Raw genomic sequence first — 24,742 nt, forward strand, 5'->3', positions numbered from 1 at the left:
CAGGGGAATGTAGCAAAGAATGGGTTGTAAAATGTGTTGGTGTAGTTTTTTTTTTTTTTTTTTTTTTTTCCTTTTTCATTACACACAAAACACTCACTCCTAGTCGTTTTGTGTTGTTTTTTAAATTAAAAAAAAAGTTCGATGTACAGCTTTTCAACACAAAATGTCCGAGGCTAGTGATATTTTGTTTATACAGTTGTTAAGGTGACAAAAATTATTCATTCATAATTTTTTTTGGTAATTTTAATTTTTTATTTATTCAAACAGGCCAAAAAGCCATGCTTTTGATAGCCAGTAGGTTGTTGTGTTGTACTTGTACAATAGAAAAGTAGGGTCAAACTTGGGCACATAGTTGTCATCTTGTGACACTCAATCACGAAAGAGATACTCCAAAATCATAAGAACTGTGAACTGGAAAAAACAATGGAGTAACACATGTTAGACATGAGTATCATTTTACTGACGAATCTTATATTTACAGGTATGATGATTTATTTATTACAATTTTAAAATCTCAAAACAAACAAATCATACGTTAAAAATAGTAAATTATATTTAAATAAAATATACTTTATTGAAAACAATGAATAATTTGATAATATGTTAAATAATTGATTAATAATAGGTTGTTACGATTATGAAACCACATTTCACTTATGTTTTTACTTTTAAATCTGCACTATTATATAAAGAGACGTCTCTTATTGATAACTCTCTTTTAGTTTTCATTTTAATATTTTTTTTGTTTTTTTTATTTATATACTTTTTTAATTTACTCTAGAACTAATTAACTACTCATAAGAATAGTAATTTTTTTTCTTTTAATGCAGGAAAAAGAGAAGAGAATATGATAATTTTTCATTTATTTTATTTTTCACTATAGACACAAAGTACTTTTTCATCTAGAAGTATTTTATAAAAAACAGTTGGTGTAATTGAACATTTTCATTGATTGTAATTTTTCAATACAGAAAATAATGTAATTCATGGTACTTATATAAATGTAAAAAAAATAGGAAATATATTGAGAAAAAAAATACAAAGAATAGTATATAAAATATTTATTGTTTAAAATTATAAGAACAGTATTAAAAAATAAGGAAAATATAAAGTAAGAGGAGAAACGTATTGTGTTTGTGTGTAATGTGCAGTGATAGTGGAAGATGACGCCAAATATTCCAGCTGCAAAACATGTCTAACGTGGTAATATTTTGTCAAATTTTCTCCATACTCCACCCTTTTTTGCTCGGTCAAATGTCCATTTATGCTACTGCGTCCTTTTCTGTTAAAATAACAATGCACTTTATCCAGGTCCGGTTACCTACCCTATACCATGCCATATACTTCTCTTATTCTCTACACGACTCTCACTCTCTCTCATGCATATATATTCCAAACTAAATAAAAATAAATAGTTTTCATAATTTCAGTAGTTCAATGTAACCTGTGTCAAAATTTCAACTCAAATTTAAAGCATTCAATCTTTTCGAAAATTTCCATTTTCTACAACTCATTTTGGTTTTCACATTTTTTATCTTTTGATTTTGCCCTTTTAATTTCTCAAATGTAACTGCACATCATAGTTACTCCACTTTTCCATCTTCTATCCAAACTCAATTTGGTTTTTTCATACTATATTATTTTTTAACTGATCTCTGAATCGTCAACTAAAATTACCCAATACTCACTACTTTCTTATATATAAACTCCTATGTCAAATTTACTATATTAAACTTTATATATATATATATATTCTAAAAGAAATAAGATACATATAATGATATCTTAGTTCTTTATAACATAGAAGTAGAAGATTGTGAACTTTTCAATTGATTGAAGCATCGGAGATCAAAAATTGTTTATTTACTTTTTACTAATATACAAGTTATGCAAATTAATTAAAGTCAAGTTTTATATTTTAAATGAACTAATTAAACACATGCTTCAGATTACTTATTCAGCTAAGGAAATAAAACAACACCTTCGGTAGTTGTTTTTCTCCCCTTTTGCAAACCATATCTTTTTAAACGCTCAAACACGAAGTCATAGATTAGGCGCATTAACGACAACTTCTGAACCGTCACTGATCTGTTTGAAAGCACATTTAGTTTCTAGTTATAATAATAATAATAATAATAATAATAATAATAATAATAATAATAAAGTTAAACAAAACTCATTGTTTCAACTAAGGTTATGCATAACATAGAGTATCAAATATACCACAAAAGTATGCATATATAATTGACGTTAAGCATACGATGTCCTCGTACCTAATGATAGTATTGCAAAGTGAAAACATGAGTGTTCTCGTTCGGTTTACATGTTGAAAGATTAATAACTACAATAATAATGAAATGTCATTAGAGACTGAAATGTAGAATCAAGAGCTCAAAAATGATTGCTAAGAGTGGTCTCTATAAATGTGGACATGAAGCACTGTATCTACTTTGTTGATTAACTCAAAGACGCAAATATCTCCAGCTCCGACCTTGCTTGCATTCACAAATTGGCTCCAACCCTTAGACAACTTTGTCCGAACCGTACCGATCAAGTGTACTGGCCATAATTTGTTTCCAAATTGTAAGGTCACAACCTGCTTGTTCTTCACGTATTTTTTCATGAAGGAAACTGGTACACGCTGCAACAAATTATAATTTCATCACCGCAAGATGTATCAGAGCCAAACTATCTATAATAAATAATTATAGCATGATTACATAGGGAGACTAATGGCAGTGCTTCATAACTAAGCCTTACCGGTCTGAAATCCTTTTCATCATTTGCTCTTATATTGACTATGAAAAACGGGTTTTCTGAGGAGAACTTCCTAGCTTCTTGCATAGCTGCATTTGTGAATACAACAAAACCGCATGGTTTTAGGATGAACACTACACAATTTAGAAATACCTACATTTGCATTTTTACTTATTCAACTTTAGCTTCCCTTAGGGAATAGTATATAATAAAATACTAATTACCAATTGGTCACAAGGCACTAATGTCTATGATTTACTTTGATACAATATATCTTTCTATAACTATTATTTCTTTCTAATATGTTAAAAAGAAAAATGCTAAACTGTACGAAAACTTATAAAAGCATTTAGAGGATGTTATACAAGCATTTAAAGTTATTCTTTACCTTTGATAGGGATGTCAGTTACACATTTCAAATCTGGGATCCTCCCAGAGTCTCCATTTCCTTGAACCGATTCAAATGAAGAAAAAAAAAATCATTACTTTGCACAAACAAATAATAATATAGTAGTTTAAAACTAAGACCAACTGTTATTACCTGATAAATGTGTTTCTTCTGAAATCCGAATGATTGTTACTTCAAAGCAGTGGCCTTGACTCTTGGTGAGCCCAAAAGCACAAACATCCCCCTCCTTCAAATGATTATCCGAGGCAAACTTATTCCATCCAGCGCAAAATCTGCCATTCCTAAAATTAACAGTCCAAGTTCTCCCATCCAAGACCCGAAGCAGGATATCATCACTTCGCTTTTCTTTTAAATACTTTTTTACAAATTTCGATGGAATGACCTAAGTGTTTTTTGCACAAGAGTTAGAAAATCTAAACAGTAATATGTTGTATTGTTGCTTCAAACAAAACATACCAAACTATCTTAATGGATAGAAATGAAGCCTATATCAAAAGCTCACCACGGAATGTCCGTTCACATAGGAAGCCTTCAAGACAATAAAAAAAGAGGGAGCTTTAGATCTAGAGGTTTCAACAACTTTAGAAGTCACCTGCTCTACTTTTACGCTTTTAGTGGCACCACCCCTATCCTCTGAAACATTGAACAACATGGTATGCAGTGAAAAGTTGACCCTAAAAAGACAACGAATTCTTGAAAAGAAAAGGATATAATCTAAACACGAAATACACAGTACAATGTATCTAATACTTCTTTGTGAGTTGACATACAAAATTAGTACCTTGAGAATGTTCAACTTTAGTTTCAACATGCTCCGGCAAATTGGAGCTTTGTCCAACAACTCCACTTGAGCGTGTCCTCAATTTTTTACGAGGTTGAGGACTTAGAGTCACCTCGTCCAAATCTTCAACAGGCTGGTTGTTGCTAATGTGCTCAACGCTATCATTTTCATTCTGAGTACCATTTAATGGGTAATCAATTTCAAGGGCACTCTCATCTAATATGCGTACCTCCAAATGACATGTTTCTTGGTATTTAAACAACACCAAATGTCCATGGCTTAGGGAGTAATAGGTTGCAAATTCCTTCCAACCCTTTTGAAGCCAAATACCACCGTCATCATGTTTTTTCCAATATACTTCCCATTTAATGTCATCTGGAGCCCTAAGAAACACTGGGTTTGACAGATTACCGCCATATTTTTTAGTGAACTTGTTTGGAATTTTCTGCAAAGAATCTTTTTGTTAGTTATGTAACATGTTGAATATATTTTCAACTTATGCATGTGAAATTAAAAAATAACTAATAATTACTTCATTTCATTGGAACAAATAAAGGAAAAATAATATTAAAATGCATTGGATTTATATATTTTATTTGTAAAAATTTTGTATATAAAAAAAGAGACATGGAGAAATGATCACTAAAATGGAAAATTAATGCTAACGTTTTCGAAACGGTTTTACGTGCAATTTGTAATAAACAAAAAGTATTAGACCATGATAGTAATTTCTGTGTTTGGCACTGCATTTTTTTTCTTAACAAACAACATGGGGTAGGGACAATATGGAACGACGGCAGGCATTACTTTGACATGCACTATACTGTTCGGTTGTATAGATATTAAATTCTCATGTCGTAAATTTTCCATGTATGTTAAAGTCTCCGAAGCTGAAATCATCAATCTTGCAAAATCCAACAAAAATGAAAATGCGCAACGCATAAGTTGAGAAAGAGGAGATGAAAGCTTACAAGTTTTCCATGTTGAAGAGTTGCATCGAGAATAATCTTAAAGAAGAGGATTCCGGAGGGAAGATGACGGTTAGAAGTCATGGCTGTTGGATATTCTTCTATCCCTCTCGTGGTGCAAGTGAGGAGCTAGCTAGCAATAGTGAGTGAGAATGAGAAGAAAGCTGAGAGAAAGGAAACACGGTGAAAAAAAAAAAAAAAAAAAAAAAACAACCCACATCACATTACAAATCAGATAATGTAGCTTACACAGTTACTCGCTTTGTGCTTGTTTAGTTTTATTTTTATCTACCAATGCCAAAAGCAAAGAAAGCACAAGCCACTTCCAAGAAATAAGAAAACAAAAATCTTTATGTCAGGGAGGTACAGCCAGACAATCAGTACTGGCCACTGTACATGCGAGGAAGAGGCAAACACAATTCCGTTGCATGCCTCTGACTCAGCTTGTTATTACTGTTACGACATTTTCACCATTTTAATTTGTCGATCGCTGCTCCAAACTTTTTAATTGGAGCACTAGGCGTACGTGCTTTGATAAATAACACAAAATATTCAAACCAAAATTGTCTGCAAATTACAATTCTACAGCAGAAGAATATTTCAAATAGTCGACATTTTCGATCAGTTATTGAAACCTTAATTGAAAATACTGTTTATACATAACTAGTTAGATAAAGACGCTTCATCCTTCGTATTTTATTTAAATAAAAAGTAATTTATTAATCAGATTAATTCGTTTATTCATAATAAAAAAAATATCTTATCACTTATTTATTTGTCTAAATACTTTCTTTTTTTGCCTATTCGTATAATTTGGAGATTTTTTTTGAATTTTAATTTGACTGGAAATATAAATTGTATAAAATAAATTTTAGTTTTTATGTAGTTAAATGCTTTAATACCATAATGAAAAAGGGCAACTGTTTGAGATGTTGTAAAAACATTTTGATTTTTAATTTAACTTTAAAAATGAATTTTATTAAAAAATCAAAACAAAAATTAATAATAGAAAAGAATATGATTTGGGTTGTTTTATCTTGGGTAATATAAGAACGGGAGTCATTTCGTAAACATTCAACTTTTTATAATTTCATGTTCAAGACACATAGATGTTATTATCTAATTTTTCAAATACTTATTATGTTATAGATAATTTAAAATTAATTTTTTTAATGGACCGAGGAGTTATAAAATTAAAAAAAATTACATAAAACTCATATTTGTATTGTAATTGATAAAATATTTTATTTTATGAAAAATATGCTCTAGTGATAAAAAAAAATCCTTTGAAGCTTTTATTTCATGTTTAATTTTCTTCAAATATTAAGAGAACATGATAATTTGGTTTTTTTTTATCACATAGATTTACTAGGAATTAAGAGAAGTTTAGATATGTCAACTTTAATATTCGATTAATAAAAGCTTTAAAAATAATACTCATATTAAATTACTCTCTAGAAATAATTGACACTTTAATTATTAAAAATAATATTAGTCTCTTTTGAACTACCTATTATTGTTGAAACATATTTTTTTTCTTAAAAAAAATTAGAAATTAAATCAAATTAAAGCTTTATGTTTTAAAGGGTTGTGAATTGCGTATGACTTCAGGTTATAATGTATGAATTCAATAGTTCATGAGAGAAATTCACACAGAAATGCTATATTAATAGACTTGCATGTTTGTTCAGGAATTTTTTCTAGTATATATTATTCACATGTTAGACATGTTACATACGCGGCCAACTGCTAAAAGCTTGCAACATATATTAAACACATTATAGACATTATACAAAGAGCGTAATCAAAGTGCAGAAATATAATAATTCTAAAGCTTGCAACATATATTAAACACATTACAGACATCATAAAAAAGCGTAATCAAAATGCAGAAATATAACAATTCTAAATTTATATAGGTTTTTCTACGGTGAAGGAAATGTTCTTAATATATTGCTATAATAAATTCAATATGAATCTCAAAAGTAAGAAATGTTGATCTTACCTCAAATCAACAATTGATAAATGCTAATGCGAAAGGGGACCTCTGAAAAATAATTACGAAAAGGGAATTAGAAATAAACACCAAATATATGCAATTAAATAAACAAGTTAACATTAAAAAACAAACTAAAACAAACATATTAAGTTACAAGGAAAAAAAATGTATGAGAATATATCAAGAAAAAACCTGATTGCTAATATTAAAAAAAAAAAATGATTACTAAAATAGTAACACTATGAACGTAAAAATAAAAACTTAATTGAAAAGCTAGCTCATTATTAAGATCATATATATTTGTGTTGAGAAATATGAAAGTAAAACTGAAGTACGATTAAAAGAAAAGTAGAATAATTATACAAGATTAAATTAAATCTTCCAAAACCTGTATAAGTAATAGTAATAAGTAGACAATAATTTGCTGCTTTAATATTAGAAAAGAAATAATAAACAGTAAAAAAAAAGAGTAGGAAAAACAATTTGTTACGGTTTGGAGCGGAGTGTGTGGCGGCGGGGTTTGGGAAGCAGGGAGTGGAGAAGTGCGTGGTGGTTGGGTTCAGTTATGGTGGGTACGTGGCTTTGAAGATGTACGTTGAGCTTGTTGATGGTGTTGTGGTTTCTGGCTCCGTTGTGGGTGTAATAGAGAACTTACGTGGTTTTGAGGGCAGTGGAAGGTGCTGGCTATGGCTGATGGCTCGTGTTCGGAGATGTTGTTGCCAACGTACAGCAGCGTACAATTGTGGAAGGGCACTAAAACACCTTTTTTACAACAGGTATGTAGCAGGGATAGTTTAGGGTAGAGGAACCGGTGGATCACATGATTTTATTCTATCTTGCCTATCTCTCTCCTTTTCCTTCTTTCATTATTACTTATATTTTATTTTATATATAATTCAATATTTCATTATTACATACATCACACCTCCCATGTATCATGTATGTCTCACTACACCTAAACAAATACGTGCCTTAACCAAAGTTTGGTTCCACTTCCAGTGACCATTCGTATTCAAATAGATAAATTTGTACTTATCAAAATTTCTTAATGTTGTGTTTATATACAAACTAGTTCCTCTCATTTCATAAACTTTAGATTTTAATTCTTCTTAAAATAGATGACGCAAAAATAAAAAAACAATAAAAATAATATGCAGAAAATTACTAGTAATATATATATATACACACATTTTTATTAATTATAATTTATTAAAAATTACAAACTTAAAAGATATGATTATTAAATAAGATATGAGACTTATCAAATTTTATATTTTATAATAAATTTCAACTAATTTGAGAAAATATATTTAAAAAAACATGTTTGAGAGTGTATTGTTAGTCTTTTTCTAATATGTACAAAGGTACCTAAAGTATAACATTTTAATTATAAAGATTAAAAAGTAAAGTTGCTAAAACTATAGAAATTAAAATAACATTGAAAAAATTATAATTTCATATTTCAGCTTTTATTTTGATTTTTTTTAAATATTTAGGACATGTTAAATTTGTTAACAGATTTATTTTGTGAAATTTAAGTTATTTTTATCAAGTTAGAAATTTGAATATTATGATTATTTTTTAACAATTTTTTCTCCATGAGACTACTAGTTACAAAATACTTTTCAATATATTCAAATGAAATTAAATATTACAAAGTTATTTTTTAACAAATTTATTTTAATATAATCGATTATAAATGTAATCAATTATTAAAATAATATTATTTTTTCAACTTTCTTGATACACACATTCAACTCAGATGGTTTTCATGTTGTTGAAAAAAATAGATTATTAAAATCTAGTTCAACCAAACTTAGTTACGGGTAAGGATAAGAATAGGTGAGATTAGACTTTGAATATATATAAGTTGGACATGTTCTTTAAATATAAAGGTTAAATATGTTCTACAAAATTAAAACTTAAGTCAAACTTATTATTATTATAGGCTTTTTTATAAGTCTGACTTGATCTTTTTAAAGTTTGTCCTGACTTATTAGTCTATTTTAAAAAATTATTTAAATTATTAATGTTAATTAGACTAATAAGCTTAATTTTTAAAAACTAATAAATTGTTTTTAAAATATAATTTACTCAATATTATTAAAATTTAAATTTTAAAAGAAATACAGAAGAAAAAAAATTGAATCATTTTCTCTTGAAAGGATAATTCATGCGTAATATATATGTTGATGTACATTCATGCAGGTTAATCTTATAAACTTATAATGAAGAAATAATAATTGTATTAAAAAAATTTAAATATCGATAAATTTTTCTATTTTATAAATTTATTTATTTATATTTTTAATGATATATATATATATATATTATAAATGAATAAGCTAACCTGTCATGTCTAATAGGTTTTTCTATAAGTTTAAGCCTGATCTTTTTATATAAATAGATTTTTTTAAAAGTCTAAATTTGATTTTTTTTATTAAACAGGTCAGAATAGGCTAGATTTTAAATAGGTCAGGCCATAGACTTCTGTTTAAAACCTAACTTATTCTCATCCCTAATGACTAGTAAGCAATTCAAACCTTATTTAATAACAACGGAGGTTGTCCCAAATTTCAACCTTAATTATTGTATTAGTTCACTTATTATGAAGAATAAAATGTTAAATAATACTGCCTCCTCCTATCCCGTTTATATAAATAAAAAAAAAGGGTTATAGTGTAAAATAATCCATATATTTTATAACTTTTTTCCTGAAAGATAATTAACATTGAAATTAAAATTTAATTATAAATGATTCTTTTATGAAATTTTTGTTATTGTCACTATGATTATTGCCTACTTACCATCAACACTATATCACCATAGTTGTCAGGTTACAATATTGATATAGTCACTTGTTAAGCTCTTTTTTTTTTTAGTATATTAATGAATAGAAACAGATAAAGAGAACTATATGAAATCTAAACCAACTTCATATAAAATGAAATTTGGAGGACTCCTTCATTTAACAAACATCAAACTAAACTTGACTTCTTATCCGGCTAACTCATAAGCAACAATATTGCTCTCTCTAGAAATACTATTGCAATACATCTGTCAATTACAAGTCAACAACTTTTTAATATTGACAATAATATCTACATGTTTATGTCCATAAAAGTCATATTGTGAATACTCACAAATGATGGAGATAATAGAAACACAATCTGACTCACAACATAAATGCGACCCCACTTCCAAAATAAGAAGTTTTACATGTAAGGGGTCTTATCTTTTAAACGAGTTTGCAAATCCCCTTTTCCATCTACCAACAACATCCTTCACCATTCCAACAATCTCCATCACTCGAGAATTTTCTAGCCAACTTCCATCAACATTCAACTTGACAAAGGGATAATCTGGTGGGCTCCATTTGTCATGTTATTGTTAAAGAGACTTAGACCTCAAGTAGAGTGTATTATGTGATATATCTAATGTTATCTATCTCAAAACATAGTTCACAATCCATGGCCAATCTGTCTCAAAGACCATATGGTTTCGAAAATGCTAAATCCACCATGTCCCAATTGCCAATCTCGCTGCATCTGAATGATTAACCAAGTTCTTGAGCCACAATAGACAACTCAACAAAAAAGAGAGGATGAAATATTCCTTAACTGCATCTAATTATCTCGAATGAGGACAATCATACACAACATGTAGTATAGATTTCATCCCATGTGAACATCTCATGCAAGCTTCACTCGAAGTTAAATTACTCTACAATTGAACCTCATTAATCGGAAGGGCATTATGCATACCTTACCAAAGAAGAAGCTTTATTTTCTCCGATATAGACAATTTCTAAAGACATTTCTAATATGAATTTCCCGCAGCCTATCCCTTCGTGCATAATAATTGGAATCCCATTGTTATAGTATAGCTACACGATGGATCACCCATCCAATTAAACGTGTCAATCCCTATTGGATTCATAGATATACACACCTGTAAAATGCAATTAGCCACCTCCTAAGGAAGTAATGTGTACAAATTGTTCAAGTTTCAAGAACCCTCATGCCAACATTCAACAACTTTGATTTCATAATCACTAATGTGTACATAGAGAACCAGCTGACATAGCGGTCCCACTCCCAACCAATCTTCATACCAAAAAGATGAACTTCTCTAACCAAGACAAGGAGTGAAGCTATATCGCTAAAAATGGTAATGCTTTAAGAATGCTTGTCAGACATAGGATTGCCCACGTTGTTCTACCTTAGCCAACATCGAGTGACCTCTCAAATATTTAACCCGCAAGACTTGCACCCAAGGCTTATGTGGTGAACTCAATAGCTCCTATGTCAACTTACCAAAAAGGGTTATGTTCACTAGTTGTGATTCTTGTGTGTTTAACCCACCACACGCAAGTGGTTGAGTGACCATGGACCAACCCTCTAAAGACCCAAATCGGGAGCTGCAATCTTTTGCCCACAACATTGATCATTATGTTTTGTTAATAATGTTGCATATACAATATGAGAACCATGGACATTGCATACCACAAATAGGAATCGAGATTAATATGGACTTGATGAGACATAATTTTTCACCTTTATTCAATAACCTTCCTTTTTAGGCTGCTAATCTCCCATTTACACGATAAACGACATGTTGAAAATTTCGCAACTTAGTCCTTTTCTCGAATCATTGGCATGCCCAAATACTTCCCCATGCAACAATTATGGTGCATAATTAGAATTTGTTCAAACCTTTATATCTTAGGCTTTCCACCTCCTTAGACACCATGAATTTAGACTTGTTACAATTTACTTTCAAACTTGATGCAATACATAAGTCTTCAAAGATTGAAGATACTAGTTGCACATGTTGTTTCGTGGAACAAAAGAATAAAAAAATTATGGTCTACAAATAATAAAAGAGACAATATACTTCCCATTCAATACCATCTCGAGACTTCAGAAACATCCAGTTTATTAACACCATATTTCCTAATGAACTAGTTTAGATTTTTCTTCAAAGTATTAATACTCTATTTCATTAATTTAAATTAACGTATAAATACTTTTACGATTACATATTAATTTGAATTAATGAATTATATTATCAAATGATTTAAATTTTTTTTTAAAATTTTACAATTTTGATCTATAAATTAAAATTTTTTAATTCAATAGTTAGATCATTAAGATTTAATGTGAAACATGAATCATTGTGTGAAATAAGTTTAAAAAAACTTAAATAAGTGAATCTTTCGTCTCTATATATAAATAACTAGCAAAATACCTTACTATAAATGTTAGTTTTTACACGTTTTAAAACAACTTATATGTGTAATTAAAAAGGAACACTATACATATTCCAGGAGTACATATTTTTTGAACTCGAGAAAGTCATAATTCATAGTTTAAATTAAGGTGGTCATCGATCCAATTCAATTAAAAGATCTTGAAGATATAATAAATTCAATCTAATTTAAACTTAAAAAAATTAAATTGATTCGAATTATCGGATCTGTTTGGATTTAAAATAATGAAAATCCAATTAATTTGGATCAGATGTTATATTTTGATTTCTAAGAATCAATCCATCCGGTTAATTTTATTATTATTATTATTATTATTAATTTATTAAATTTATTTTGAGTTATCAAATTTAGATGAAAAGTGATAAGTGATCTATTAAACATTTTTTTTTTGAAATTGCCCATCTCATTTAATACCAAGGACAAAAATATTCATAAAAAGGACAAAAGTAAAATTCAAAATTTTTTATTTATCCTATTTTGAATGTTTCTTATTCATGAAAGTTAAGTATCAGTTATATAACTATGTTTATATTGAATATTTTATCGATTAATGATACAAAAATATATTTTACAAGTTGTTTAGATGATTTTTTTTTTAAATTTTACAAATAGATCTAATAAATCAATACAATTCAAACGGAATATAAAAAGACTAAAAAAAATGGAACAAATTCAATCGAATTAAAATATGTTTCTAATACAATATGATTAAACCGAATATAAAGAGACTGAAAAAAATTTGGAAGAAATTCAATCCAATTAAAATAAGTTTCTAATACAATATGATTGAATATGTGTCCAGCGGTGAAATAAATAAAATATACGGAGGATGTTTGGAATGCTAACATTATTGGATAAATTATAAATGAATTGGTTGAAAATGTTGGGAGTAGTACTTTTAATTCACGATTCTTTACCATGTTTATTACTTCTTCAATTTAAGTCACCTTTTGGGCTTCTTTGTAAATTTTCGAGACCAAGATTTTCCTTCTTTGGGGACAAGTCAATCTCCATACAGCAGGATCAATTAATAAATACATATATCTCCACAATTTTATTAATTTTTCGTAAATGTTCTGATATTTTATTTTAATTGAGAGTTTATAATTTTGAAAAACCATTTTATTTAATACTCACATCTTTTAACTCTGTAAATGTTGGCTCATAAAATTTCAGAGTGACACTGACAAGGTCTTAGAATCCCAGAAGCGCATACTGGGCCATTTATCACAAAAGAAGCCCATTGGACAGAATGACAGGAAAGGTTGGAAGGTCCAACAGACGCAGGCCCTATGGTGTGTGGTTCGAACGGTGGCCCAGATTTAGAGGAGTATGGAGTATAAACGAAGCACCGCTTTTTTCTCGCTTTGGCGCTGAGATTGAGAAAAGGGAACTCTCACGAAACTCAACTCTTTCTCTCTCCCTCACCCTCTTCGCACCCCAATCCCCAACCCATTTCAGATCAAACCCTTCTTCTTCCTCGCACTGCTTTTCCCATTCGCTGCCGACTCACACCCACAACGTAAGTTCCTCTTTCATGCCACTTCGTATTTACCGTCTCAGGCGAACGAGGGCTTTGTTTCTGGAGCTAAATGCTCGAATATTTCCTGACATTACTATGCTGTTCGTTCACAACTTGGAAATAAGATTCGCTGATGTAACTGACTTCACACTTAGCAATATAAACGTGCCAATGTTTTTTGCTTGTTATTGTTACGCTGTTCGATGTTGTTGTAGTTGAATTCGATAATCAATTGTCTGATTGGTGTATGTCTGTTGTATCAGTGAATATTTTGGCTGTGCTTTTACTTGAGTGTATTGCTTTTTTAAATATTGATGTTAAGTGTTCATATATGTCGTGGAAAAGCTCAAGGATTATTTTTTTATTTTTATTTTTTTTGTTTCTTTGTAGTTACTAGGCTCACATTGAAACTATAGTGGTGGATGCTGCGGTGGTGCGTGTTTCTTAAGACCTATGACTAGTCCAACTAGAGAATTGACCAGCCATAGCGACGGTACCGCGGAGCGGATGGGAACTGAACAATGTGAATTTTCTGAAAAAACACTGATAGGCTCTGAATGTTTAGGCAGAGAACAAAAGGAGATTGATACTGTGTTGGCCAGTTCAGTTATTGACGAAAAATCAAATCAAGTTTCTGCCAATGTGGCGGAGAATTCTGTTATTCTGCTGGCCGCCCCACCGCAACATGATTTGGAAAAGACTTGTCAGACTGTAGAAGGCTCAAGCCTTCAACAAAGTACTGGTGAACAAGCCTCTGTTCCTTTATCTAATGACCAGCCTGAAAACAAATGCCAACCATTGTCTGAAAATGTTCTAAGTGAACCCTTAGAATCCGTTCCTACCTCTGCTGATGATGGCCAAATGCAATCCAGTGCGGCTCAATTGAATGCGAGTTCTGCGAATGAATTGTTGGATCCCCCTTCTGGAGATGTTGTGAACAATATTAGTTCCAATTGCTCAGAAAGAATGTCAATTAGTCCAACTCATTTGCAATTGAGGCGCAGGGGTAAAAAGAACTCTAAATTATTGAAGAAGTATATGCTACGGTCAAGTGACAGAGCTTTGCGTTCAAGAACAAAAGAAAAACCTAAAGAACCCGAACCAAGTAGTAATTTGGTCGATGGTAATAATGATGGAGTGAAGAAGAAAAGTGGGAGGAAGAAGAAAAAGAAACGAGAGGAGGGAATTACTGATCAATATTCTAGAATCAGATCTCACTTAAGATATTTATTAAACCGAATAAGTTATGAGAAAAGCTTGATTGATGCTTATTCTGGTGAGGGCTGGAAAGGATACAGGTGAGTAGATTGTATCATTACCTTGTGCTTTGTTTGACTTGTAATCTATATTTGGATTTGCATCCTGATCTACGTTAGATCTTATAGCTTATATTTATTAATATCATCTCTATTGGTAAATTGCTGGGAAACTGAAATGGAACTACATCTGGAATATTCTTGGCCATTAGTGCTTCAGAGGCTATGCGCCCATACTTTTACGGGTAGAATGTTTGTAGTTTTTTAACTGTAGTGTTGGAGTCTTTTTATGTTACGAGTTCTGAAACAATATGCTACTATGCTATTGTGTTCTGAACGTAGACTTGAACTCCTTCTGTTGCATTTGGATAGAACAAATCAATGGGATCTTAGATATTTGGATTTGACTTTGACATTGTTTTCAGACGTTATATCATATGTTATTTTGATCATTAAATCCTCTCCATTAAATTATTTCCAAAAATAAATATTAGAAGAATAATTTTATAAATATTTTACTTTCCCTGTACTTGAATTTCCACCTAAAGGGTGCATTGACTTGTCAAGATTGCAATTAAGATTGTAATTGTGTGCTGAATTGGACATATGATCGGAAACGAGCAAGGTCACAATCTTTCTTAGTTTGAGGGATGCTATGCAGTGCTGATCCTATAGACCAGTTCTGGGTTGAATCCCCCTCTCATTCTCCGGCTCTTACCTTCAGCATTGTTATGTGATGTCTCCTCTCTTCTGGTTGGGCTGCTGTGGTTCTTTTTTGATTCTTTGCTTGTTGTAGTTTTCTTCCATCAACATTGTACTGTGCCTTCTTCCTCTGTTCTTTCTCTGTTTGCCTCTGTTTTTCTGTACAAAAGATGTTAACAAGTGATGCTGCAACTGCTGCCTCTTTCTTCCCTATCTATGCAATTTTACATATGTATATCTGTGTATCGTTTTGTGTCTTTTGGTAGAATCATATGATCTGTCTTACAATCCTTTGATTTACAATATTTCACCTCCACCAGATACTTTTTGAGATCTTGTTTTTAAAATACAATCCATGCATGGGTTTGATGAGATTGACAAAAGTAAACCATTTGAGTTTTATTTTAATTATGTAAAAACACAATTACTAATGTTTATCACGATATTCAACCTTCTATGATTTGAACTTTATCTTAATGCTTCATGTGCTTCAGGATTCATTCAATGGGTCCTTTAGGTTTTTTTTCTTCTTACTTTTCTATTACTAATCAAAGTGGTTTAAAATAAAATACGTGTTATCACAATCCTCATGCAGGACTAAGCAACTGAGCTAAGTAAATCAGTTGTTCCGAGCTTATCCTCTATGTGCTGCATCTTTATTTATTTTGAACAAAATCTATTTACTCTGATATTGTGGAAATTTATATTTACATACAAATACACTTCGGTATTTTTATCATATGCTTTTCTTATGCTGCATTTAAGCCTTTGTAATTCTATGTCCTCTTTTTTGGTATTTTTTATCATGATTGTATATTTCTATCCTATCTGTAATTGTAGAGCTATAATAAGATTATATTAGATCATTCTGTAATTTTTGTTCTAACCTTTGCTAGGAGTTTGTTTGCTCTTGTTTTATTGTGAATCTGAGTATAATTGGTAGTTGCCCTCCTACAAAAGTCTTATGATGGACTTATGAACCTTCTAATGCTTGACCTTGTATTCATTTTTATTTGTTAATGAGTTGGATAATTTGTATCTATTTGTTTGATCGATATAACTTTGCAGTATGGAAAAGTTAAAGCCTGAGAAGGAGCTTCAGCGGGCTAAGTCTGAAATTCTTCGACGCAAATTAAAAATTAGGGATCTATTTCGAAATTTGGATTCATTGTGTGCTGAGGGAAAGCTTCCAGAATCTTTGTTTGATTCTGAGGGAGAGATTGACAGTGAAGATGTAGGTTAATCCTCTATATTTAATTCCTGAATTTTGTATTCATTTTCTAATATTTTGGAGATGTGAATGCTTACTTTAATTTTTATGGCGTAGATATTCTGTGCAAAGTGTCAGTCCAAAGAGTTGAGCACTAATAATGATATAATTCTCTGTGACGGTGTTTGTGACCGTGGATTTCACCAGCTCTGTTTGGATCCTCCATTGTTAACTGAAGACAGTAATGCCTGCTCCACCTAATTGATTGGTCACTTTGTTCTTCCAGTTATTTATCATTTATGTGTTTACTTTGTGGCTTACAGTTCCGCCTGATGATGAGGGTTGGTTATGCCCTGGATGTGATTGCAAAGACGACTGCATGGACCTTGTCAATGACTCCTTTGGAACTAATCTCTGTATTAGTGACCCCTGGGAGGTCAGTGGCAATTTTAATCTTTGTCAATCATTAATGTTTTGGATCTTCCTCTCCTGATTATGTTTTGATCCTTGTTTAGAGGGTCTTTCCTGAAGCTGCTGGAAATAATATGGACAACAACTTGGGACTTCCATCTGATGATTCTGATGATGATGATTATAATCCTAATGGTCCAGAGGATGTGAATGTTGAAGGAAATGAGTCAAGTTCTGATGAATCTGAGTATGCTTCTGCTTCTGAGAAACTGGAGGGTTCACATGAGGATCAATACTTGGGCCTTCCATCTGAAGATTCTGATGATGGTGATTATGATCCCGAAGCCCCAGATGTCGACTGTAAAGTCAATGAAGAAAGTTCAAGCTCTGATTTCACATCTGACTCTGAGGATCTTGCTGCTGCAATTGACGATAACACGTCCCCTGGACAGGATGGAGACATATCTGCATCATTGGATGATGTTAAGTACTTGAAAAGTTCTAGCAAACAAAAGGGTAAAGTTGGTAAGAAGCTACCTATGGCTGATGAACTGTCATCTTTATTACAGCCAGATTCTGGCCAAGAGGGTTCCTCTCTTGTTTCTGGAAAAAGACACGTGGAAAGGTTGGACTACAAAAAGCTGTATGATGTAAGTTTATTTTAATGGATTAAGGTTTAAAATAGTGCAATATAATTCTACATGTGTGGTCTGCCTTCTCATTTGAAGTAGGTTTTACATTGCATAACTTGACATATGATACATAATGTGTGTATTGTATGCATACACCAGCAAGTGTGTAGAGTCAACATTATTTATTATCCCAATCTTTTGTATCCCTCTTCCAATATTTTAGGCAGGTATGTTTTTTTTTGTAGGAGACGTACCACAGTGATACTAGTGATGATGATGATTGGACTGACACTGCTACTCCAAGTAGAAAAAAGAAACTCACCAGCAATGTGACTCCACTGTCACCAAACGGAAATGCTCCAAATAATTCTGTGCATGTTCCTAAGAGGAATGCCCATCAGAATAAAGCTGAAAATATAAATAATTCACCCACTAAATCACGTGATGGCCGTGTGAAATCTGGTTCTAGGAATAGAAAGTCTGGATCTTCAACACACAAAAGACTAGGAGAAGCTGTAGTTCAGGTAATGGTAAATTAACTTCAAACTTTGTTTTTTAAATTTATTCTGTTTAGAGAATCTTTCAATCGAGTCCCTAATTTGCATGGTTAACCTCCTCATTGTATTTCAATTAAATTGTGTCCTCTAGTCATAATACGTGTGAAGAAGAGTTTTGGTAGTGACTAGTGAGGGGGGTGGGATAGTATTCTTTTACTTTTAGTGTACGACTTAGAATTATTGGAATAATATTGATAATATATTTTGTTTCACTGCATAATACATACCTTGTACGTTTATGGGAATACTATGTATCATCCTGGTGCAGTATGCGATTCTGTAATTCATTTTTTTTTTAATTTTATATATTTTCATTATTAGTCATTTCAATTTTATGAAAATTATATTAAATTTGGTTATGTTATCCAAGTTATGTTATCCAAATCATGATTCATATGGATAAGTAAAACACAAAAATGATTTTCATAAATGAGTGCTGAAGTTTGTTTATTTTTACTTAAATTTTTAACATATTATAGTTTTATTAGAACCTGTTAATTATATGATGGTTGCATTAGTAATTTTATATATTTTTCAAGAGCATGTAAGGTTAAAAGCCATTAATTTGCTAAATAGAGAAAAGTTAGGTTACAAATAGTAGTTTCATGTTGACTGGGATAGTCTTTAATGCGTCTATTTTGAAATAATAAAGGGGAATTAGAACTTACTAGAGTTTAGAGTTACTAATGACATTGATTGAACTTAAGTTTAATCTGAATCAACTTGGTGTTCAATATCTTGAAATCATAGATGAAATGCTAACATCAGTTACTGAACTCAGTTTGATTTTTATGTATAGCCAGATAGATTGATCAGATTTTATAGATTGATCAGATTTTGATTTCAAAATAAATTATCTTCTACAACACTCCTGATAATATATACTTCTTTCGGACTGAAAAATAAACAATTTTTAACTAACTTCATCCTATTTAATGATAACATCTCTATTATATTTTTCAATTAATTTAGATTCTATTTCCAATGACCCTTTTTAATTCTTGATATCATGTTACAATAAAAGGAATTAATTTTTTTTTTATAAATCATGCTATATATAAAATGAGAATAACTATATTGCATGAGAGCATCTCTAGGAGCTTTACTTCAAAGAGTGCTTTTAGGACTTTTTCTTCAAAGGGAGATTTTAAAAAAAATTTGTTGATGGGAGTTTTTAAGACTTTTTTAACCTCTTATGTATATCAATATTTTTTTCATATTCATTTCCAATTTAAATTTTAATATTTTTAAAATAAATTGCCTATAATTAAAAATAATTTTGTATCATACTTATTTACCATAAATCTAAAATTATCTCTACATAAATTAGACTTGTTATCTTGAATGGGAGTGTTTTTATGGAAGCATTTTTTGATGAGTGTTTTTAGGAATTTTTCTCAATTTCTTTTCTTTTTTCAATTTATCTTTTTAATTTTTATTTCTACATTTAATTTTAATATATATATATATATATATATATATATTTTTTTTTTTAAATGTCAATGGCTAAAAATATTTTTCTATCACAATATATTAAAATATAATTTATATTTTAAAAAGGTATTTATTTATAGCAAATTTTAATTATAATATAATTTTTACATTCCAAAATGTTTTATTTGTTATAAATTATAAATTTTAGTTATATAAATTGAATAATTATCTTGTTTTTGTATTGCACATGTTAAAATACTAGCAAGATTAGTAAAATTAGACAATGTTTACTGTTTTTTTTTGCTCCGTAAAATTACAGAGTATATCATCCAAGTAATAATTTAATTCTACACCATATATACACCTCAACTAAAACTTAGAGAATAATTCTTACAAATTTTGTCTTAGAATTATTAAAAAAATCAATGATATGGTTATTGGTACTCCCTATTGTCCAGCCATATTACATCCTTTTATAACCTCTAGAACTTTATCTGTAGTATACCATTGATGAAATTGTTCTAATATGTTGTTTACTTTGATTGTGCTGGTAATTTATTATTCATTCTCACAATTAGTTCCTCGTTATTCAAACCTACTTTAATATTTTGAAGCTTTATTTAGATAATTTTTTTTAAACAAAATATGTTGTTCAATCAACTTAAAAATATACCACGTAAATAAACTAAATATTATTAGCTTCTTATTAATCATACAGACGTTGACTCTAATTGTAAAAACATCATAGTTCATCTAAAAGTTTCATTTATGTTAAATATTAATGAGTCTTATTCTATGAATATCATATGCAAATGGAATATAAATGGAAATAAGTGTGCCTTTTGTCCATGATATAGCCCAAGTTGATGATTGGGGAAGAGTTAATTCAAAACTAAAGTCATGGAGAGACTTTGTAATCAAATTATTTTTGGTTAATTAGGAGCGAGACAGAGTACATGTAATGTAAATATAGTAACATGAGTTACTAATATTCAGTGTTGTTAAATAGCCGCCTTAGTGGTACTATAATGCTATTGCATTGCTGGATTGCTTGAATCCCTGATCACGGGTCTGTCTGCCATAGCGGCTGCTATGTTGTCATGTTTGCAGTTAATATCATGTCAATTTTTATGGTGTCATGAATGACCAATATTAAAACACGCAAAATGAGGATCAACATAAGAAAAACTCGCATGACTTTGTATGTTTTAATATTGGCTATTCATGATACCATCTTAAGATTCATATTCACACATCTCAGTCTTACATAATAGAGTCCTTTCACTACACATGCTCTCTATATATGCTCAAATATAAAAAAATTACCCAAAATTATAAACATTCATATACTAGCAATTGAGAACAAGGAGGAAAAGACCTGTGCGAGAACAATCTCTGAGCAGTGTTATTAAATATCGATCATAGTGGCGCTATAGCATAGTAGGTTTAAGCATAAACACAATTGCGACAGTGTCATGTTTGGGAGGCTTTGAGAGATGCCATTGTGACCTCCTTACTCCTATTGGCCACTGTGCTTGTCGCAGGTCTTGCGCCGCAAATTGAGCATAGCAGCAGCGGAGTTCGTGGCATAGGTTGGGTGGGCATTTAGGGTTTGCCATTCCTGAACTAAAACAAAATAACAGTGTTCATATGGGTTGTAGGTCACTGTTCTGAAGAGACAAAATTAGAGAGTTAAAATTGGGCCTTACAAGATTCTGTTGCAGATTGTTTGAAATTGGCAAAAACTTAAAACTCACATGCAACACTTTGAAACTCACGTGAGCATTTTAAAATAAGTCAGGAGAGGGTGTTTTACATGTTTATTACATTATATCCTCATTGTTGCCTTTTTTTATTCTATTCAGTTTTTTCTGACTTGGGCTTCCATAGTTTTCAAAAAGCCCAACATTGGTCTTTTATTCCCACTGGTCTATGCCTCTTTCTTATAAGGTAACAATTTTTTTTCCCTTTAATCTTTTTCTTCTTTTTTAATCTTTTATTCTTCTTGCATTTCCAAAACAAAATCTTTTATTCTTTATCCTTGTTTGTTCTAAATTTCAATTTATTCCCTTTCCATTCTCTCTTCAAAAATTTGTTCTTCCTAAATTTTTCCTGTGATTTTTTGTAATTTGTTACCACTTTTTACCCTTTTTCTCATTCTGTTGTTTTCCCCTTCATTGTTGTCTTCCAACAATTTGAATTTTGGTATGTAATAATTCAACTGCTATGCCTCTTTTGCAATGTGCCTGTGATGCAATCCGTCATATGATATAGTGGATTCAGTTTTTTGCGATTTTCAGCTATCTGCTAATGATTACACTCTCTCTCAGAGAGAACAGGGAATAATGAGAGTGAACTAAGCAGAAATAACCGAAAGAATGTCGGAGATTGTGCTAGGGAACAAAGCAGGCTGGAAACACCTGGAAGGTGCTGGAAAATGTCAGAAATGGTGCCAGAGAATAGTGGCTCATGTTTCAAAGAGACATGGTTGCATGGCTGTTTGAGAATATGGTTATGATTTCAAATCCCCGCATGAGGAATGCAAAATCTTAAATCCCCCCCACAAAGAAGCCTTGACCGATACAGTATAATTGTAAAGGTAAACAGGGGTTTTCAACTATCAAAGTTGTGCTGATTCTCTGCTGAGATAGCCAGCATTGCAGAACATGATTAACAACGGAGATAGTTGTGACAAAGATATGAATGTTGTGGTGGATGATTGAACCTGAGAGAAATCAAGGTGAGGAACATACCTATTTTAGATAAAGTTGGTGCAGCGTCTATAAGATAGTTGTGTCAAGATAAGGAACGTACTTATTTTAGATAAAGTTGGTGTAGCACCTATGAGATACAGCATTACAGAACACGATTAACAACCATGAGATAGTTGTGACAAAGATATGAATGTTGTGGTGGATGATTGAACCTATGAGAGAAATCAAGATAAGGAACATATTTATTTTAGATGAAGTTGGTGTAGCACCTATTGAAGAGAAGTTAATCGGAACTAGCCTAGGGGGTTTTGGTCATGTGAGATGACCAATAGAAGCTAGTTGGAAAAGTCATGGAAGATAGTCAATTAAAATGGTAGAGGTCGACCTATCAAAACATTGGGAGAAACCATTAATTTTTCATTTTGAAAAAATCATTTTTGGCAGTTATGGAATAATTTGTGTAGTTGAACCTTTACTTTCCTAGTGGAATAAATGAGTAATGCTTGATTGTTGTTTTTGTCCAAAAATCTATGTCAAATGTGATGGGAAATGCTTTTTCTTGCACTTTTTTTAATGCACCGCAGCTCCATCATTCACATTCTATTTTAAAGCCTGCATCTCTTAAAATAACCTTTTTGTCTGGGTAACAATTGACCAGCTTGCATACCACAACTAATCTTGTACTACTGATTTATTCTATTTTGTCATTCAAGAGGAGGTTGACATGCAAACATTTGCATGCGTGTTAAGGTACATGGCTTACCTTAAAAGTGACTATTATTGTATTTTCAGAGACTCCACAAATCGTTTAAAGAAAATCAGTATCCAGATCGAACAACAAAAGAAAGATTGGCACTAGAACTAGGGCTTACTTATCAGCAGGTCATATCTTTTAGCTCTGCACTACAGTGAACACATTTTAGCTTTCTTTCTTGGCTTTCTGAGTTATCACTTTTTTTTCACTTTCAGGTTACCAAATGGTTTGACAATACACGTTGGAGCTTCCGTCATTCATCACAAATGGAAACGAAATCAGGTAGAAATGCTTCACAACAAGCTACTGATGGCAGAACTGAAAATGAGGAGAGGAAATGTGAATTAATGTCCCCGGAGCTCAGTGGAGAAAAATCAAAAACCCCAAGCTCTAGAAAAAGGAAACATTTCTCAGAACCCCAAGCATCTGAAGCACGACTGGATATCAATGGATCAGCAACAAGTTCACCAAATGCTCATGAAATTCAAACAAGCAATAAAATGAAGACAAGGAAAAGGAAATGATACTTCATTAAAAACTCGTGTTTAACCTTTTACCAAGGCTTCAAATTAAAGTATCCATCTTTTTGTGAGATTGAGATCCCATGAGAATTGTGATGTTCTGCTCGGATCTCGATGGAGTTGTTTCATTCAGGAAGGTAACCATAACTGTGTGCCATTGTTTGTAATTTTAAAATTAGCTCTCCAGGTATTGATCTCAGGTGAGTTTTAGTGTTGCCCCTCGTGCAAACACTAAAATAGTTCAGTTTAATAGTTTTAAAATTTAGATTTTTTTAATTACAGAGACCCCATTCCTTGTTCCAAATGATGTTTTTTTTTCTTTGAAGGGGGTTTACTAACAGTACAAAAAGAAAAAAAAAAATGAAAATGGGGGAACAATCTATTTTGTATCGCAGGATTCAATGTCATTACTGTATTAACCTGCAGGCATCCCCAGTAAATATAACATTTTCCATGTGTGTGATTGTCCACAACATATGGATAGGGTGATCATCTTAAATTTGATCTTTTATAGTGTGGCATTGAAGGTGGTCTTCGGGACTCTTAAAGCTGCTCGTGACGTGGGTTGCCTTTTTTTTTTTTTTTTTTTTGTTGCAAACCCCATATATTTAAATGGGATTTTTTTGGTTTTGTTATGGATCTGTAGTTCAAGTAGTAGAGTGGGGTGGAGGCATCATACATTCAAATCGCTGCACACTTATTATAATGTTGATTAACTTGGGCTAAAATTTTCACTTGATGTATATAGCTGTCCTTATTGTAAGTTTTAGCCCTTATATGAGAAAATTGTAATTGCTCGGAAAAAAAAATTTATTTCTTTGTACCAAAATCAGAGATCTTAAC

The 24,742-nt window shown here is 31.1% G+C and overlaps 2 protein-coding genes across 12 annotated transcripts; one reads left to right on the forward strand and one right to left on the reverse strand.

The window, feature by feature from the left end:
• Positions 1-2,218: 2,218 nt before the first annotated feature.
• LOC109813514 (B3 domain-containing transcription factor VRN1) lies at positions 2,219-7,804 on the reverse strand. Of its 5 annotated transcripts, none has more exons than XM_083060196.1 (9): positions 7,405-7,804; positions 6,921-6,962; positions 4,919-5,079; positions 3,948-4,392; positions 3,669-3,799; positions 3,299-3,548; positions 3,146-3,205; positions 2,761-2,846; positions 2,219-2,641 (listed from the first exon to the last, which is right to left on the reverse strand). In XM_083060196.1, the coding sequence occupies exons 3-9, from the start codon at positions 4,997-4,999 to the stop codon at positions 2,405-2,407; spliced, it is 1,290 nt and encodes a 429-aa protein (XP_082916322.1). In that variant the 5' UTR covers positions 5,000-5,079; positions 6,921-6,962; positions 7,405-7,804; the 3' UTR covers positions 2,219-2,404. The 5 variants fall into 5 exon arrangements, with proteins under 5 accessions (XP_082916322.1, XP_082916323.1, XP_029128937.1 ...); XM_083060197.1 differs by having other exon boundaries at positions 4,919-5,044; positions 7,570-7,803; XM_029273104.2 differs by having other exon boundaries at positions 4,919-5,048; positions 7,570-7,803.
• Positions 7,805-13,540: 5,736 nt separating this feature from the next.
• Positions 13,541-24,203, forward strand: HAT3.1 (Homeodomain-like protein with RING/FYVE/PHD-type zinc finger domain-containing protein). Of its 7 annotated transcripts, none has more exons than XM_029270693.2 (9): positions 13,541-13,708; positions 14,099-15,006; positions 16,735-16,900; positions 16,994-17,117; positions 17,200-17,312; positions 17,392-17,937; positions 18,165-18,443; positions 21,776-21,860; positions 23,417-23,471. In XM_029270693.2, the coding sequence occupies exons 2-8, from the start codon at positions 14,162-14,164 to the stop codon at positions 21,857-21,859; spliced, it is 2,157 nt and encodes a 718-aa protein (XP_029126526.1). In that variant the 5' UTR covers positions 13,541-13,708; positions 14,099-14,161; the 3' UTR covers position 21,860; positions 23,417-23,471. The 7 variants fall into 7 exon arrangements, with proteins under 7 accessions (XP_029126526.1, XP_020225183.1, XP_029126527.1 ...); XM_020369594.3 differs by lacking the exon at positions 23,417-23,471 and adding an exon at positions 22,241-22,450; XM_020369589.3 differs by lacking the exon at positions 21,776-21,860 and adding an exon at positions 23,594-24,203 and having other exon boundaries at positions 13,542-13,708; positions 23,417-23,506.
• Positions 24,204-24,742: the final 539 nt, after the last annotated feature.

This window comes from Cajanus cajan, chromosome 7, assembly GCF_000230855.2.
Source record: "Cajanus cajan strain Asha chromosome 7, NIPB_CcT2T_4, whole genome shotgun sequence".
NCBI classification, from domain to species: domain Eukaryota; kingdom Viridiplantae; phylum Streptophyta; class Magnoliopsida; order Fabales; family Fabaceae; genus Cajanus; species Cajanus cajan.